General features: G+C 39.8%; 1 protein-coding gene across 4 annotated transcripts in view; it reads left to right on the top strand.

Moving 5' to 3' along the window:
* The first annotated feature begins 1,445 nt into the window (after positions 1–1,445).
* atp8a1 (ATPase phospholipid transporting 8A1) overlaps positions 1,446–18,012 on the top strand; it is a 113,153-nt gene continuing 96,586 nt past the window's right edge. For 2 of the 4 annotated variants that reach the window (XM_066720600.1, XM_066720601.1), the window contains exons 1-2: positions 1,446–1,923; positions 17,860–17,974. In XM_066720600.1, the coding sequence (XP_066576697.1) occupies positions 1,875–1,923; positions 17,860–17,974 (164 nt within the window). In that variant the 5' untranslated portion in view covers positions 1,446–1,874. The remainder of the gene's footprint in view (positions 1,924–17,859; positions 17,975–18,012) is intronic. The other 2 variants (XM_066720603.1, XM_066720602.1) reach the window with 1 other exon arrangement.

Below are 18,012 nucleotides of genomic sequence, written 5' to 3'. Positions count from 1 at the left end.
CAATATTCATTCTCATGCAATATAACTTCTCATTATAATGTGGCGGTATATTTTGTGAATCAAATTATAATAATTTTCATGTCAATATTTGGTACTGAAAAATATGTATTATAACACACAGAATTTGGAAAACTAACTTTTACTGTCATCAGACATTTACCTGACACCATACATACCATGTTGCTACTTGGGGGACTTGCAGGATTGTAACTAAAAGCTGAATATTGCATTCTGTAAGAGACCATAGAAATGTGTGTGCCTCAGACAAGGAAATTAATAGAAATGGGCTTCTCTTGTATTCTGTAAGAAACAACAGGAACTACTGAACAGGAAAATGTTAACAACAAACTGACTCATGTATTCTGTGGGAAACAACCAACATGTATGTATTAGGTAGATAGCAACCAGAAGTTGACTCTTATGACCTGAGGCAGGACAATAACATAATTTGAGACTTGTTTATCTTTTTCATTGTTTGTTATGTATGGTTATATTCTGGAGTTTGCCGAGTCAGGGGTATCCACTGCACATATACTGTGTGTATCAATATAAACCTCAAGAAGGTCTTGGTATTGTGAGAACTGCTCTCATAATCAGATCCTTCTCTCCCGGGGCTTTGGTAATAGAAACTTTCTTTTTGCTTAATTCCGTTGGTGGCTTTTTAAATCTCCCCCACAACCCTGTGTTGGCACACATTTTCATTGGGCCTTGATCAGTGTAAAAGTCAAACTGGCAACCATGCATTGACAGGGCAGGGAGAGCACTGACATGCATGGTCTACAGATGATCTGTGCTTAATGCTTGCAATTCCCTAGCAGCAAAACAGACCTGTAACTGCTCTAGTGAGACTGCAGCCACCATGAAGTGCCCGTCTCCTCCACAGTGGATGCTGCCAGTCACACTAAGGAGGATGTCACCGCATCCCGTGACGTCATCTGTACCCACACCCCCCAGCAGAGCCACAGTCACAGGGGTAGCGTTAACTCTTCCCCGATATAAACATGAACGCAAACGTGTCTCAAGTCTGTTATCTCACACATCTTATCTTTTCCCTGCAGCCCTAAAGAGCGGCCCACCATCAGCAACAGCTTGACGTTGAAAAGGGCGATGTATCGGTGACAGAGAGAAACCGCACACACATCAAACACCAAAAAGATATTCCATTCATTTCAGGTGGTTGGCATATAATATAACCGCAGATTCCTCATGATCTGTCTGTATTAATGAATCAAAGAGCCGGGTCGTGTCTACTATACACACACCTCCGCCCGGCGCCGCGGCCACCCCGCTCTCTGCCCCTCTTTGTGGCCAAACTGCAGGGAACCTCCAGGAGAGGCCACTGTGCCACCCGCCAGAGGGGGGTGACCGGCGACTCCTCCTGCTTCTGCTTCCGCTTTCTATCCCATCCAGACACCCGAGTCCATTTTCCCTTGGTCGACCCGCGTCTAGTGTAACATTTGCTTCCAACACAATCCAAACGACACTGAATTACTGACATCCAAATCGCCTCCACCCGTGAAGTTTACGACCCCGCCTCCCCCGCCGCACGATGGTACGCCCCGCATTGTAACGAGTGGCTGCCACCGTCGGTTCGGCTGAGGAGCGCAGATCGACACTACGCGGCTGCGGGGCTGCATCTCCTCCACGGCCGGCAGCGACATGCCCAGCGGGGGATCTCAGTGAGGACTTAGGCTTTCGGCTTTAATTTCGTCCGTCAAGGCGACGCGCTATGAGCCCCCTCTGACTGATATATTTCACTATTACTACTGGTAGTGTCCGCCGTTCCCCCCCTGCTGTTACATGTGCGCTAGTTTGGGGGTGAAAAGCCGCCGCGGAGCAGAGAGAGCAGGTGCCCGGATCGGTCCGCTTGCGAGATGCCCGCCGTCCAGAAAACCGTGTCCGACCTCCGCTCCAGGGTGGAAGGTACGTACCACCCCATCCAGCTGGAAAATGGATAATCTTGGCGGTTTACCGCGTCTGAGAAAGACATAAAATGCTGCCTTCATATATTATTATAATTATGATTATACCCATACGTGGTCGTGACCAAAACCTGTGACTGTGGGAAACACTTCAATGCATGCATTTCCAGACCAGAAAGTTCCCCGCGAAGAAAAAATGGTGGATTTTATTCACAGTAGGATAATTTTGTTGATACATTTACCAGAAACAAACATGCATGTTGAGGTTTGCTGGCACAGATCCGATAGAGCAATGCCGGTATTCAGTTATATGATAAGTACTGCAGATATTGCAGCCTTCCATTTTTGCAGGACTGGGAGCGGAAGCCTGCTTTATTGCCATAGTGCTTTTGCATTGAATGGACTTGGTGAGTCCCGTTGTGCCCGAAAGTGTGCATAGATATTATGCAATTTTGGTGATGTGTGCTTGTGTCTCTGGCTCCGGATTAAACCGTGCGAGGAGGGAGCTGTGAGCGGTTCTTCGTCACAGACAGGGGCAGTAGTTGCATAGCTGTCACTGCGAGTTAACGGCCGGTGGCAATTAAATGTCACATTTGAAATCAAGTGTTTGCCCTGGATTCTCCCGTGTCTCCCATCCTACCCCAAAGTTTGTATAGCATCTGTAGTAATAGGATTCATGGTAATGAGAGACATCAATAGACCAAATGGAAATAGGTGAATCTGTTTTATAATCAATACCCCACCATCTCAGAGGTGCACCGCACTGCTGAAAAAGAGCCAATTTTCCCATTTAAGATAATTGTTTCTTTCTAGAATGATGGTATGACTTGCTTGTTTGGTTTCAATGCTAGTGAATGAATATCATAATAATAATAATAATAATAATAATAATAATAATTGTACATTCCAGCAACTTCAATTACATGGCAACGCTTTCTTAATGTAATACAACTTTTCCTTCTCTTCGTTCACTTAATTGCCTCTTTATTCTTGATCAAAATTAATTTGAAGTTTCTTTATTTAAGCAGAATTTGAACAAGGCTTTGGGAATAACAGATTTGTTCCCAGTATCTTGATACGGTTCAGTGACTCAACAGGTTGTCAGGTACATCCACTGCACCACATAGATGCATATTGCATGTCCTTGGTGTGGGTCCTTTAGGGTTATTTACAGGTTTGTGTTTCCAGAACTGTAAGTTATATTAAACCTTTTGAAACTGTGTGAGTGTGATATACAGGGACATGTTTGTGTGATAGTGTGATATGGAAAGTCTCATTTTTATTATCACTTAATGTAATTATTTTCTTCATTTTAATAAAGTGACATAATTATGTATTTGCTTCAGCATAAATGCATGTTTTTTAAAATGATAAAAACAAAGCAACAGATGATGATGATGATTTCTTAGCAGATGCATTGACAGGTTACACAATATCTGAAAAAGTGCAGTAGTATAATCAATACCAAATACAATAATCCTACATCCTAGTTCAATAGGTATGTGCTTAAGAGGGGGGGTGGCATAGGAAAAGTCACAGAGATCTGGAGGGAGTGTAAGGAGAGATGAGTCTGAAGGTAGCTAGATGCAGTCTGGACAACAGTAGGTGATAGTCAAAGTCGTGAAGTGGATGTGAGCCAATATCGGGAGCCAGTGAAGGGAGTGGAGTAGGACTGAGGCAGAGAAAACACCAGACGGGCGGCCGAGTTCTGCATGGGCAGTTGCAGGCGGCCTGCCAGGAGGGAGCTGCAGTAGTCCAGGCAGGAGAGAAACAAGGTCTGAGTGAGTAGCTGAGCCGAGTAATTGGTGAGGAAGGGACGGATTCATCATATTTTGCTCAGGAAGAATTTGCAGGTGGAGATGAGTGGAGTGGAGATGTTCTGAGAGTAGGATACAGCAGAGAGACAGGAAGTGATATGAGAGGGGATGGAAGGGTCAGAAGAGAGAAAAGACATGAAGATCTAGGTGTCCTCTGTGTAGCAATGGTAGAGAGAGAATAAAAGAAGTCCCAGGATAGAGCCTTGGGGCACACCTGTTAGGAGAGGCTGTGGTGTGGACAAAGACCCACGCCATGTCACTTGGTATTGGCGGCCGAGGTGAACCAGGCAAGAGCAATAGCAGAGATTCCAACGGAGCAGAATTGAGCTAGTCAGTAGTTGAAGTATTATTATTTGGCACACACCTTTGTCTAAGCCTTGCACTACCTCACAGTGTTTTACAGATTTTTACATTTATGAACAAATTAGTCTGGGAAATGCTGCCCATTTGAGTTGAAACTCTAAATTTCTGTAAGACTAGTATTGAAGAGATGAGAATATACATTCACATTCCCTGGTAAACAACATATTGAAAAACAACTAGAACTTTAATTGAGGCATCTTTAATAGTCTGCCGATTTGAGATCACAGAATTCAAGCTGAGGGTAGCTTTACACTTGAATATCTGAAGATAAAAGGGAGAACCTACTTATCTTCCCAATTTAAAGTAAGCAATTATTGATGTCACTAATTGCCCGTTATAAGCCCACCCTGAGGCAGTCAGGCATGCAGGTAATTGGAGACGCTGGGAGATTGTGATGACAGGACTGAGAGGCTGTGATGACAAGATTAACTGTAACCCGCTGATGACACTGAAGAGAGCATATCCTTCTGTTTAATAATAATAATGATGATAATCATGAACAAATCCTATAAAACGAGTTCATGAAATGATACAAATGTGAAAAGCATTCACACACCCTCACTTACCATTGTCTCATTTGGTATGTGCAAATAGACCATGTTTCTCTTTTTCTTTTTGAGCTTCAAGTTGTTTGGAGTGGTTTCAATCTACTGTGAAAAGTATCCTATTTTTCAGTGCAAACAGTTCTGATAGCAGTCAGATCGATTGGTGGAGCGCGTGACCTCTGTGAATCATTTCAGTCAGTAATATGTGTTGGTTCTTCTGCAGCATTTCATTGTCTTTCAGTCTTGCAAAAGTGTCCAGCACTTGTGTAGGTAGAAGAACCCTTCCCCCCCGATGAGAGAACTTCAGTAATACATGGCTCGTAAGAGTCTTTAATGACCAGTGAACATGAATATACAGGTTCTGTTTGAGTAGGAATGACCTTTTATTTTAAAGTGTTCAAGTGTTCTAGTGTTGTAATAGTTGCAGTGATTGGTGTTCCTGAGGAGAGTTCACAATGGCCAAGAAAATGGAAAAATGTGTAATACCTAAAGAAGGAGAAAATAAAATGAATAATGGTTTGGAATCAAAGAAAAAGAAAGGTTAGGGAGTATTGGTTCCCCATGGATGCACTGGAATGAAATGATCTCTGTCAAGCAAGATGGATCATTGTACAATTATTAACCAGTTTGAAGATGTGTCACTGTGAATCACTGTCGGGGAAGCTTGTCATGTGAGATCCCCTGTGCCCAGTGCGCTACTACAACTTAAACACTGAATTTGCTGGGCTCCTCAGCGCCCCAGTGAATGTGTAGTCAGTCTGTACATGTTGACCCTACAGTAGGTTTTGTACAAGAAAATTTTGACACTCACTAAATATACCAAGTACAGAGGCCACTGGAAATAATTCGGACCAAAGCATTTAATCTCTGTGTTAACCGATGTGGAAAGAATAGATGTTTCGAACCCTGTGGTGGATTGTTGTTGATCAAACGTTAAACAAAAATGGTCTGGTACTCAGTACCACAGCTATGAGCTTAAAATAGATACTGTTTCTTTGCTCATGTTTATTTAGAAAGGGATGCTATGGTGTTGTCCTCCTTTTGAAAGAGCACCACACCACACTGCACTTCAGTGCTTCATTTGAAATTAGGTTTCAGTTTCATGTACCTGCAGCTAAATATACTTGGGGGAGGGGCTTAAGTAAAGATATAATGGACTCATGATGCACTACATTAGAAATAAAACCGAATCAAATTCTCCACTAGTTACCATAAAAAACATTTCCTGGAATCTAGGCTATTTTGGATCTTTATTACATCAATAATACAATTTTGGACTTTGAACATCATTGTAACTAAAGGTTTTACAATACAGAGTATGGCTCCTGTTGTTTGTTTATTTTTTATATAGGCCTAAATATACTGTTGTTCCTCATTTAAGTATTGGTTCCATTAGCAGTGTTTTTTGGATGAAAGCTCAGTTTTAAATTGCAAACGGAAATGCAAGTAAGGGAAATTAAAACCTAGAGACCTATTCTCTTTTGTCATGTTAATACAGCAGGCGATTTTTTTTTTTTTGTATACATCAAACCATTTCAGTTACTCATAAGATGAAAACAATAAGTAAATGCCTCGTTATTTTTTTACTAGCAGTGCCAGCTCACATGGGAAATGTATTCCGCAATGTGAAATATGTATGTATCCTCCACTTTGTGAAATGAGGTGTCAAATTTTATAACGTTCAAGTGAACTTTATGATCTCACGAGAGACTCACCTGCACTGAATTAGCTTTATTCTAGGAAAATCGCAGTCTCCTGTGCGTGCATGTGCTTTATTATACTGAAGGAAATATTCAAATTTTACACTCTCATTAACCCTATAAACCTCCTTTTGTGATACAGTATTATGACATTCCTACAAACTGAAAGGCAAACCGGTTTAAATTATAGTATGGTTTGGTTCTAGACTATATCACATTGACAAAAATACAGTCTCACTTGACATGTGACATTTGTGTCTCTAGTTTCCTAGTTAAATTAGCGGTAGTTACTTGAATTATCGTGGTCATTTCCATCCAGAGTTTTGAAAAAAAAAAAAATCCTCCTGTTGCTTTGACCATGTGTTTTTATATTTTATACATTTCTATCTGATAAGCTGTTACAAGTCTCTCAGCCTTTTTACAATTTAATTTCATAAATACAATTTCGGGAGTTAGTAGGCAACCCTGATACAGCACTCTCACTTTCGCCCCATTAAAGTATAACCACATCCATCACACCCCCAGCAGTCAGTGTTTCACATCCCACCACCGCCCCCTTCCCCGCCTCTGCTGCAGTATTTTGGCTCAGTCCCTGTAAGTGGGGGGCGTAAGCCAGTAAGACGAACCTCTTTACATCTAAACCCCTCGCGCCACATCACAAATCACTTGTGAACTACTGAAACCAGTACAGTTATGTCATTTTTAAATTTGGAGTGGTGAGCTCTACAGCCACAATTCACTGACTGTTATTTTAGAAATTCAGATAAATGCAAACTTTAAAGGGACATTGGATGACCTACAGTTTCATTAGAGAAGGGGAATTCATGAGACAGCAACCAAGTAGTCAGACTTTGTTTGTTGTTACATGGTGTTATACAAATGTTTTTATCAGGTATATTACATGGTGACTGTTACATGACTGGGCAGGTAGGGTCCTTGTGTAATTTCTGTTTGTTCAGATTGGTTAGTTGATAGCACATCAAATGGTAATCAGTTCAATTTCTCAAGATTAGAAATAGTGAAAGAAATCTGCATTGTTATTCCATAAAGTGCAACTCATATGGTACCCATAATACAGCAAGGAAGTAGTTTCATTAGGGTGTAGTGTCTGCACAAGAAAACAAATTTGGAGCATTAAATTGCATTTATGTATGTTAATGTTATGCATATTTAGCATGGAGCATTTTCATATATTATATATGTACATGCGTGTGTGTGAATGTGAAGCTTTTGCCCATTTTGGAAGTAGAAATACTATGTCTGTATTGTATTGAATATTGGCATGATTTCGTGAGTACAAATTAATTTGAATCCATCATTGTGTTTCAAAAGTAATTCAGTTTTCCTCGCGTTGTTCATGAATATTCTTTCGTTTTGAGCTTTGAATTTCTTGCACTAAATGACAAGAGGAAAATGAGGTTATGCTTCTCATTGCTTTTTCTTTTCTTGGATTAAGTACACCTTGATCGCCGGTACATTATATTTTGTAAAAGCGTATGTTGCTAGCTTTGATGGGATTTTATGGTGATAGCTTGTGCATCAGCCAGCTTGATAACTCCATGTCATAGAGGTGGGAGTGTAACAGTGTTTCAGGGTAGAATAGATTTAAAATAATTTAAATGCCGGCTCAGTGGCTGCATTAGAGAATTTGTTGCATAAGGAATGGCACCTATTTTCTCTGGCTATCGATCAAAAGTGTTCCAGCTCTCATTCAGGCCAAGGGTCTATTAAATACATTTTGAACAGCTGTCTTCCCAATATGTTTGGCAAAATATAGTATATGTCTATCCATCAAATCCAATCTACTGATTAGTTATTGCGGTGAGAGTGCTGTCTGACTAGTAAAGGTGAATTGCAGAATCATTTAAACTGTTAAACGGTTAAATACCCCTAGCTGCAGGGACTGTATTTCTTCCACCCATGCTCCCAGACTGTTACACCCTAAAGAAACGGATCAGACCACAGAGGTCCGACCTCTGGAGTTCACGGCTTCCAGTCTCAGATTATCTAATGATCACCATTGCTATCCTCAGACAAGCTGCTTACTCTTCACATATGTTAGTCACCGGCCACTCAGCTGAAAAGATCTAGCAGAAGAGTCTAGCAGGTAGAAAACTATGGCTTTTTAATCCCCACCATTTCAAATTCAGCTACCATGTCCATGGTAGGTCTGGATGTGGGTGTTTGTAATGTGATATACAGGTGTTTACCTTTTGAAAAGGTAAGATTAAATACATCATAGTAGACATTTGATGACATTGGCCTATTAACCAGCATACTTTGTACCACTGCCAGTTGCTCACAACTAAACAAATGTCAGATTATACACAGGCCTTATTTAAAGAGAGTGCAGTAGGCTAAATTAATTCACTAACTATCCCTAGAAAACTAACTATCCATCCAAAACTCGAAACATTACATCTGAAGGCCACATAAATGGGATCCAGTCACTTCAAAAGGACATCTTCTCACTTTTAGATAATTATTATTTCTATGTATTTTGTGTAGAACAACAGGATTTTTGGTTCCATTGCATTGAACCTTTTGGGAATGTTAAAGAAACTGTATGATAAACGGAAAACAGTTAGTGTGATCTGTGTAGGCCTGAATTTGTACTTCCCACTAGTTTCCCCTCTCCTTGTTTTTGTGTTGAAAACCTCTGTACAGCTATTAAATGTATTTTTTTAAAGCTTTTTGTGGAGGCAATATTTGAAATTGCTGCTATCTCGCAAACCTGTCCTTGGATATATATAGAGTTGATAAAATGCAGCAAAGCAAACATTAATACTGGAAGGGACTCCTAAGAAATCTCAACACAAGCAAAACAAAATCAGTGGTTGCTTTAACAGAAGTATAACACTGGGAATTGTTTAATCTGAAAAAACATATTTTAGACTGATGTAAGCTTTAATGTGCAGAAAAGAGACTTTGAAAAGAGAAATTGACTGAAACTAAGTCTTGTTGCTTCCTGGCCTTCCTGATCAGTTGCTCATGTCAGAATTGCAAGGTGAGATGATTTTCAAATAAATAAATTCCCCCCTTAACTCCTATTCCATCAAAGGCTTCATTTAGTAATATATTATTTTCCTTGCTGTTGTCCTCAGAGTAGAGTGATTGTGTTTCTATGACAGTCTGCCCTCCCTTACTGTGGGAGGCTGCGACATACGTGCTTTGTGTCGTATTATTCAGGCGTCTGTCCTGAGGCTGACAGATGCAATTATAGCTAAAGTTGGCCTGTGTCCAAAGTCATTTCATGATCCTATACCATTGATTTCTTCGTACTGTGTATTGTGCTTCTTTTCGAGACAATATCCCATTCAGTCTGATCATGGTTTCAGTTTCTTTAGGAAAATGTTAGCTGTCAGAGAAGTTCTGTACCATGCGATGTAGCCCCTTTACCTCATTCAAAGATACAAGGCTAAAACTGAAGCAGTTATCAGGATGCGTGCTGCTCTTGAGTCTCAAGTGTGCAAGATATTCACATTTTTGTATGTACTTGGGTCAAGGAATTTGCAAGTTCTCACCTTGGGAATACTGGTCTTAAAAAAAGCTTATTAAAATTTTAAATGCAGGTTGGCTATTAAGTCTTTTGACAATTGCATACTGTTTAGAGAGAGAGAGAAATGTTTTGCCTACTTTGAAGGACACCATCCGTTAGAAGGTGTTGTAGGTCTCCAGGGGGAGGCTGTTATTTTCTTGTGCTGTTTCAATAATGGAATACCTCCTCCAGGTTAATGCAACGTTAATCCTGGATTATTGGATTATACAATTGATAAGGCTTTTAAATAATTTACACAAGGGGTCAGTCTCTTAAAAATAATTCACATTTCAGCTAATCACGCATTCATGGCCTGCTCCGTTTTTGAAGGGATTTAATTGATGTCAGTACTGCAGTGCAGTGTTTGACAGGCCCAGAACAGTTTTTTGGTTTGATTAATGTTAGTCAGTAACAGTTTTCTAATTATCTTTGAGAACTCGCTTTGAGGAGACAAATTGTGGGTCTGTCAAAGGTGGAAAACTGACTCGTTGACCTGCGGTGTGCGGAGTGCGCTGGAACAGAAAGGCTTTATGAAGTCTGAGTGTGGTTCTCTTGCACTGCCCAGGGCTCCTGCCTCTGCTGACGCCTAGCGAGCTGAGGGTCACCCCTAGCCCTGCACCCCCGCGGGCCACCATGGCCAGGCACACACGCAGACTAGTCTCCAGCACAAGCACGTTTCCCAACAGCATCCCTGAGGCCACTCTGAGACCTCGCACCTCGAGCGGAGCACTCAGCGGCCCCGACGAGCTGCAGCCTCTCACGCAACACCCCTTCACACCTCTGCCACTCGGACCTCGCCACGGTGCAGTCTGGGTACGGCCTTCTGTCCATGCTGAAATCAGCCCTTTTCCTGGTGGTTGTGGCTACATCCGTTTGGGACCCAATCCAAAACAGCTAGTTTCTCCCGAGCTCCCCGCCTGTCCATCATTTGTGTGTCCTTTACATAGACAGTGCTTGCTGATGTGGATGCTTTTTGAACTAAAAGAGTGTGTCCGGTTGTGCATGCCAGAGAGTGAGGTCCCTTTGCTGGGCCTGTGTGGGCTCACGAGCAAAAGAGGTTGATATCCAGGAGAACAGCATAGTTATCCTCATAGAGGCGGTGTTTACTATGGCATTTCTCACAAACGCCTGTTGGCAAATGGGGTATACAATGCTTCGGCAACCTGCACCCTGACAAAAGATTGCCCATACTGTTGTAGTATATTGTTTTCCTGATTTATTTGAATATTACCGAGATAAAACGTCCAGGAAGGATACTGAAATAATTATTCTGTCAATGTTTAGTTTGCTTGTCATTTTCCTTTCTTTTATGTTGGTGTTGATTATTGAGGAAACCTGTATTGACCTTCTTTGAAAGTGTGTGTCCAGACCTACAAAAACAGCTACGAATTCCCCATTGCAGATCAGTTGGAGCCTCAGTAAATGCATTGTAAATTTAGTTGCAGTTCATTTGTGGGTGCAGGTTGTTTGCACTAACTTCTCTGTCCAAGTTGACACTGGGTCTGATTTGTTGGTTGGTTCCCCCTGTGTGCGCCACTGTATTCACTTAGTGTTCATCTCCAGAAGCCTTCTGTGTCTTGTGGGAGTGGTTGTAGGTTGCTTCGTGTGTGGGTTAAACATTTTAATATTGTTTGGAACTGTTGGTACATTAATTGCATTCATTTATAATATTATATACAACACATTCAGTCTGATTGTGCCATTACCAGTCCTTTCTGGTTGCCGTAGTCTAAACGACAGCAAATCTGTTTTTCTTATCCAGTGTACGATTCATAATGAAAACATTGTGGAGGGGAGAAGGCAAGGTCTGTGTGTTTGGATTATCTGATATTTCTTCTCGTTCCCGATACGGTGACAGGCACTGTTAACGAAGGAGCCATTCCTCCTCACAGCCATCTGTTCCTCCTCGTGCTTTCAGGCTTAGGCAGGGGATTCACTGCCTGGGCTGTTGGAGAAAATTAATAATTACTGTCAGGTGGCCAGGACTGAGTTTTTAATGTCATGCCACTAGTTAATGGCCGTATTAAAACTGTACGAGAATCTATGCCCTACCTAATGTGACTAATTCACAAACACCGGGCAGACCCCTCACCCCATTTTATTTAATCTATGGTTCAAATTACAGGTTGATATATCTTCCTCCCTGAGTATTATCTTGTTATGAAACTGCTTTCCAGAATAGCGAACACTTGTTAAGGATTTTCAAATGGTTGTTATCAAAGCAATCTTAAATCACCTCGCCTACTCTGATTAAAGGATATTTTATTGCAGGAAACGAGAGTGTCGGTTCAAAGGCAGAGTGTTTCAGTTCACCCTTAGGATCCAAACGGGTGTCTGTGGACTGAGCGTCTGAAGCTGGTACTAGTGGATTGCTGTTGGAAAACAATATCAACAGATGGGTGATCCTCTAATACACAACATGCAAATGCCAACAGTGTCAGTCTGTGGGTGGGTTGTTTTATAACACGGGCTCCGGCCTTACACAAGGGGAGGCTGAACTCTAATAACACTGCTGGCTCTTACAATTTAATGTTTGTCGGCTGCCAGATAGCTATTTTTAGTTGACACCAATGCAAGAGGGGAGGCTTTCCTGTCCTGCCTAGCACTTTAAACACCCAGTTGTAAAATCTGTGGGGAATCTCAGAGGAGCTGTATTGCAGCTGCATGTTTGGATATGTCTCACTGTGCTCCTTCAATCTTCTGCTTTGTCTTTTTTCTGAGCAGTTCTGCACATTATAGCCTACCTGACTGGCAGAAAAGGCTTAAGGTCAGGTGACACAAAGAAGGAGGTGTTACGTGTCAGTCTATTGAGACATTCTGATTAAGTTCCACACAGTAATGCAAACAAACCAATCAAGTCCTCCAACTTCCTGGTTCCTTTCTATTTACTACTTCTTTCCTGTCAGGCTAAAATGAAACTGGCCCTGTTGATAGCTGTTACTGGAAGAATATTTCCTGTAAGTGAAGTGGACACTTGTAACTGTATCAGCGTTATGTGAAGTCAGTTTATTGCCTAGCTCTTAAGAACACTCTTTAAAATAAGATAACACTAATCAATTTAAAGGAATACTGTAAAATTATTTCCTGTAATTTCACTACTGTATTTGTTACCTTCCTGGCTATTCTGCAGGGTTCACTCTTTTTGTATTTAGGTAATTTGTGGTTTTTGACTTCATCCTTCCTGTAAAGATTCAATGTTTGAAAACTATTCTGCATTTAAGGGCAATTGTAGTTGACAATTGGCCAAAAACTCTTTAACATTTGTAGTTCATATAGAAACAAAACCATTCAGTTACAGGCTGTCAACTAGTCTAGGCTATATGTTCTGCATTACCCTGGTGCATTTAATGTTCAGTCATTTCTGTATAAAGGGATATTGATACACTTCTAGTGCAATAATATGTATAGTAATTAAACACTGCACAAGATTCATGAACAAATAAATGACTTATTTCATGAGGAAAGTCATATTCAGATTAAAACATATTTTACAAATGCGAACTAGTACTAGGGGAGAGGGTGTGTGCAGGGGTGCGATATATATTTTTTTAAATATCTAAACTTGAGCAGTAAGTTCAATTTTAGTCAACTGCATTAGACCTAAAAGCAGACAACCACTAGGATGAATCAATTTACATCAGCTCTGTTTTACTGCAGCCCAAAAAAAGTTTAATTCAACTTCATCCTTGCCAATGAATAAGATTTCTCAGTTCGTATCATGACCTCATTAATGCTTAATACCCTCTGTACATATGTGCAACTTTGTTTCATGCTAATAATGGACAGCCTCATCAGTTAATAAATAGTAAGTCATCAGACAATTTTCTTCTCTTAAGACACTTAAACCCTTCGGCTTGTAACTCCATACAGTGTATACTAGGATGTTATTGGTCAAAAATTAGGTTTTGGGAACCAGTTATGTAACACAATGAATTATGCAAGAATGAAGAGTTGTCAAGCTTTTTGAATTTATTTATTTATTTTTCAATCTCCAATGAATACGTTCCCTTGTCTTTGCCAAATGCATGGAATTCTCCAGATCATTTGGCATCCTTTGTGACACATCTGGTTTTGAGAATTGCTCCAGTTTCTCTATACAGTCACTCATAATGTAGTTGTGGACTTTTAAAAGTTCATTTTATGTTTTGTAGTCAAGTCAAGTAAAAGCCCTATGTTAAACAATAAGATGTCCTCAAATGTTTCTGCTCTGTAGCTTACAAATGTCTTTGCTGATGACTGTAAATGGAGAGTAATCTTTGGCTTCAGGGGTTGACAAGTTAAATATTCCAAATCGGTTGTTTGCATTCACTCTGCTAATCGAAGACCTGGACTTTATTCAAGCTGTCCTAAGAACAAACCCATTGAATCATGTACCATGTCCTTCCACTGATCCGAAACAAGGAAATCGTTTCAGTTGCTATATAATGTGGGCTAAAAGGCAGGTAGACTCGCTACAAACAAAATTAAAATGAAGAAGTGTATCTGTGTCCAGTGCAGTTTTAGTTTCTAAAATGAGTTCTCTGTTTGCTCAATAAATAGTTCCTCCTTTGTCACTCACTCTAAAACTCCTACTTGTCAAACAGTTTTTCTCCTCACCCGGTTAGCATAGGATTGAAAGCTGAGTTATTTGATTATAAGACTTTTACCATTTTCTGGAGCTGCCTTTTTCAATAGGAAAGGTCAAGTTTAAGTCAGGAAATATTTGATGAGGCAAAAGTATTCAGATATTTGTTTCATTATCTAAGGTTAGCTTATTTCATTGGTGTTAGACTGCATACAACTCGACTAAGACTGACTAATGGCCTGGACCGAGCTATTCGTATGCATGTCATACACAATTAAGCTTTCATATTGACTGATTGAGATACTGATGTCTGAATGACTGTCTGTATGGAGACGGGTATTAAAATAAAGATGCTCCTCTGCCCATTGAGCTCGATTAGTAAGCCACCACTAGTTTGCCTTTCCATTACTCCCGTGCCTGTGCTTTACTTCTGAGAGTCTCAAATATTTATGTGACCATCAGAATTAAAGGAAATTAAACCACACGGCAAAGTCTAGGTGCTTCTAACCCTGAGAAGATGTATTCAGGAGAACAGCTTTTCTATTCCTCTCAGTGTCAAAGCACTGTGTCATAGATCCTATCGAGGTGTCAATTAGATTTTGGTAAAACGTCAGGTCCTGAAAAACAGACACTGAAGCAATCAACACATATTACTGTGGGGCCTTCTGAGAGCTGAGAGGTTTGCCTCCAAGAGATGTGTTTTTGCTAACTGAGAAGTTGTGATCGCAGTTGAAGGTGAGAAACAGGAAGCAAATCTCAAGTTTTCAAACAGTGTTCCATACGTAAATGCTGAATCCTTCCAGTTAGAAATCCCTGTTCTTGTTAATTAATTATTTGGATGATGCATTGTTTCAGAGGGCATACAAACCTTCATCTCAGAACATGATAGATGTAACTTGTATAATTTCAGTCAGTCAGGGCTTAGATCCTGGATGTTGAGAAGGTTTTGTGTTGTGTTGTGTTTTTTTTTTTAGTTTGTTTGTTTTTGTAAATAAATGATAGTGAATTTGTTTAGTTTTTATTTCCTTTTTTTTTTTCCTTACTTTCAACAAGAAGTAGCCTAAATCACATTCAGATGTCAACTCAGGATAAACCCTTCAGCTTGGCTCAAAAGGTATGCTTAAGAATGACCTAAGTAGATGTTTACACTAAACACATTAACTGATATTTAATATCACTCAAGGCAGTGTTTTTTCAGAAATATTTATCTCGCTTGACAAGATGAGAAGAATAAATAAAGCATTTAAAATTCCATTCCACAATAGTGTAAATAATGGGAAAAGGCACATACAAGATCATTGGAAAGGGTTTCAAAATTGAGAGAGTTGGCACTTTAATCAAGAGAGCCATGTGAGAAAAGTACTATGATATTTAAAATACAAATGCCCTTCGCTGATTTATCAGAAGAGGCACACACCCTCCCCGGCTGGACAGCTTCCTAGTAAAAAGAGGACACGGTGGACTGCCGGTCAATGACAGACTGCTTGTTCAGCATTGTGTAATTGTCAAGATGAGTCAGTTATCTGTGCAAGGAAATTAATATATTAGTAATCAGCAAAGAAAATAAGAACCAGCAATTCAGTGCTGCCCATCATGTTTTGTCTGTACAGCATATTTTGCTTCCAAACCTTTTACCTGTAGCGAGTGTATATGTACATGTATAATGTGTGTTTTTAAAAAGAACAACAGTGAGGATGAGATCATAAAACTGATATTTTGCTGGTGTTGGCTATACACTGGAGCCAATGGTGGGGAAAATGCATTAGGAAATCGGTACCCAGACAAGATACAAATTGAAATTGAAAATACAGAAATTAATTTGTAAACTGATCAAGTGGTACTGAAAACCATGACAACTGTAGCTTTGTGGTCAAAAATGCATAAAAAAACAAAACCAAATGTTTTCTATGTGGTACAGACATGAGAAGACATAGGTCCCGTAATGGGATTATGGTTGTTTTGGGATTAAGGGAGTGCTGGAGCGTAAATAGTGGTGTCCGTTTCTTATTCAGGTCACATAAAGAGCTCTTTCCCTGATGTACCAGGGGATGGATACTGTGTTTGAAATGGCTGGTGGTGCAAATTACTTTTTTCTTTTCTTCTTTCTTTTTCTTTCTGGAATTGATATTTCTCTTTGTCAGAGAGGCAGACAAATAATGAAAATAGTCAATAAGCTTGGCAGGGACTTTTGGTGTCACTGCAATCAGAAAGGAAGAGCAGTGCATTTGTTGGGGCTCAACAGGCTGGAAATGTATTATAAACTATTTAAGAAATGTTGTTCTTCTGTCAATAAGGCTTATTTGCATTTTGTTTTTCTATAATTTGATTGTAAAGATATGGTATGTTACTTACAAACCCTTGAGGGATCCTCTTTAGAAATAAACCTAAAACAATTTTTTATTGAACATGTTGTTGTCTTTGATCCCTTTGTTTATTTTACTGACATTTCTGATATGCATTACAGGGATGTGAACAGTCCCCAAGAGTGTGCAATTAGTGGTGATTAGTCAAACTAAGAGGGAAGCTAAAGGGAGATTTGGGGCCGGATTAAATCAAAACTTTGACCCACCCACTAATAGAAAACTACAGAACTGTACTCAGTTGCGGCTTCATTTTTATTAAGATGCCACTTTCTGCTAATCATAAGTGTAACCACTATGATGTACAGGTTTGTAGTTTGTTATTAGCGTGTGGGTCAAAGTTTTGATTTAATCTGGCCCTTTGTCCCAGCTGAATTCTAAGGAATGAAGTTTTTAAAATTTCATAAACCATCAATTTAGACAGGTCAAGACTGTGCCTCTAATCAAGATGTTCAAATGTATCCTGTATCAAAATACAGAATTGAGTGTTTGTATGAATATTCCAGTGAGGTCTTGTTGCACTTTTTCAGTCTGACCTTGAAATGTAGGGTTTAAAAGAGACCATTCGGAAAATCGAAAATTGTTTCTACTTTAGCTTTCTGGAGTGGAAGGAGTTTTCCATTTGTAGAACAATATATAACCATAATATCACTGTGAACACTGAATTTAATTTAATACGCTTGAAATAATTGACCCAACAAGTTTTGAACATTAATGTAAACAAAAGAAATCAATAAACATTATTTTATTGATGTTTTTTTGGTGGAAGTTTTGACATAGTTGTTCAGATTGATCTCGCATAGTACAGCTCAGCAGCTAGAATGAAACTTCTAGTATTGATTATTAATCTGATGTGATATTACTGTGTATTGTGTCACTAGACACTGGAACCTTTTAGAAAGTGAAGGCCAGAGGCAGCCAAGCAAAATCTAATTTCACACACATGCAATTTTAATGTCCCCACAAGTCTTTTATCTGAGCTCTACCTTGTAACCATACCAAGAGCCATATAGTATTGAGTTTCTTGACCTATTTTACTTTTACTTTCAGGATATGAGAAGACCGAGGACACCTCAGAGAAAACATCCTTGGCAGACCAGGAAGAAAAGAGGTTCATATATATTAACCAACCCCAATTAACTAAATTCTGCAGCAACCATGTCAGGTAAGCATTGCGCTGTTTTACAGTCCTAGATATTAAGG

Source organism: Amia ocellicauda, chromosome 13 (genome assembly GCF_036373705.1).
Source record: "Amia ocellicauda isolate fAmiCal2 chromosome 13, fAmiCal2.hap1, whole genome shotgun sequence".
NCBI lineage: Eukaryota > Metazoa > Chordata > Actinopteri > Amiiformes > Amiidae > Amia > Amia ocellicauda.
This window is presented reverse-complemented; position numbering and strand designations above follow the sequence as displayed.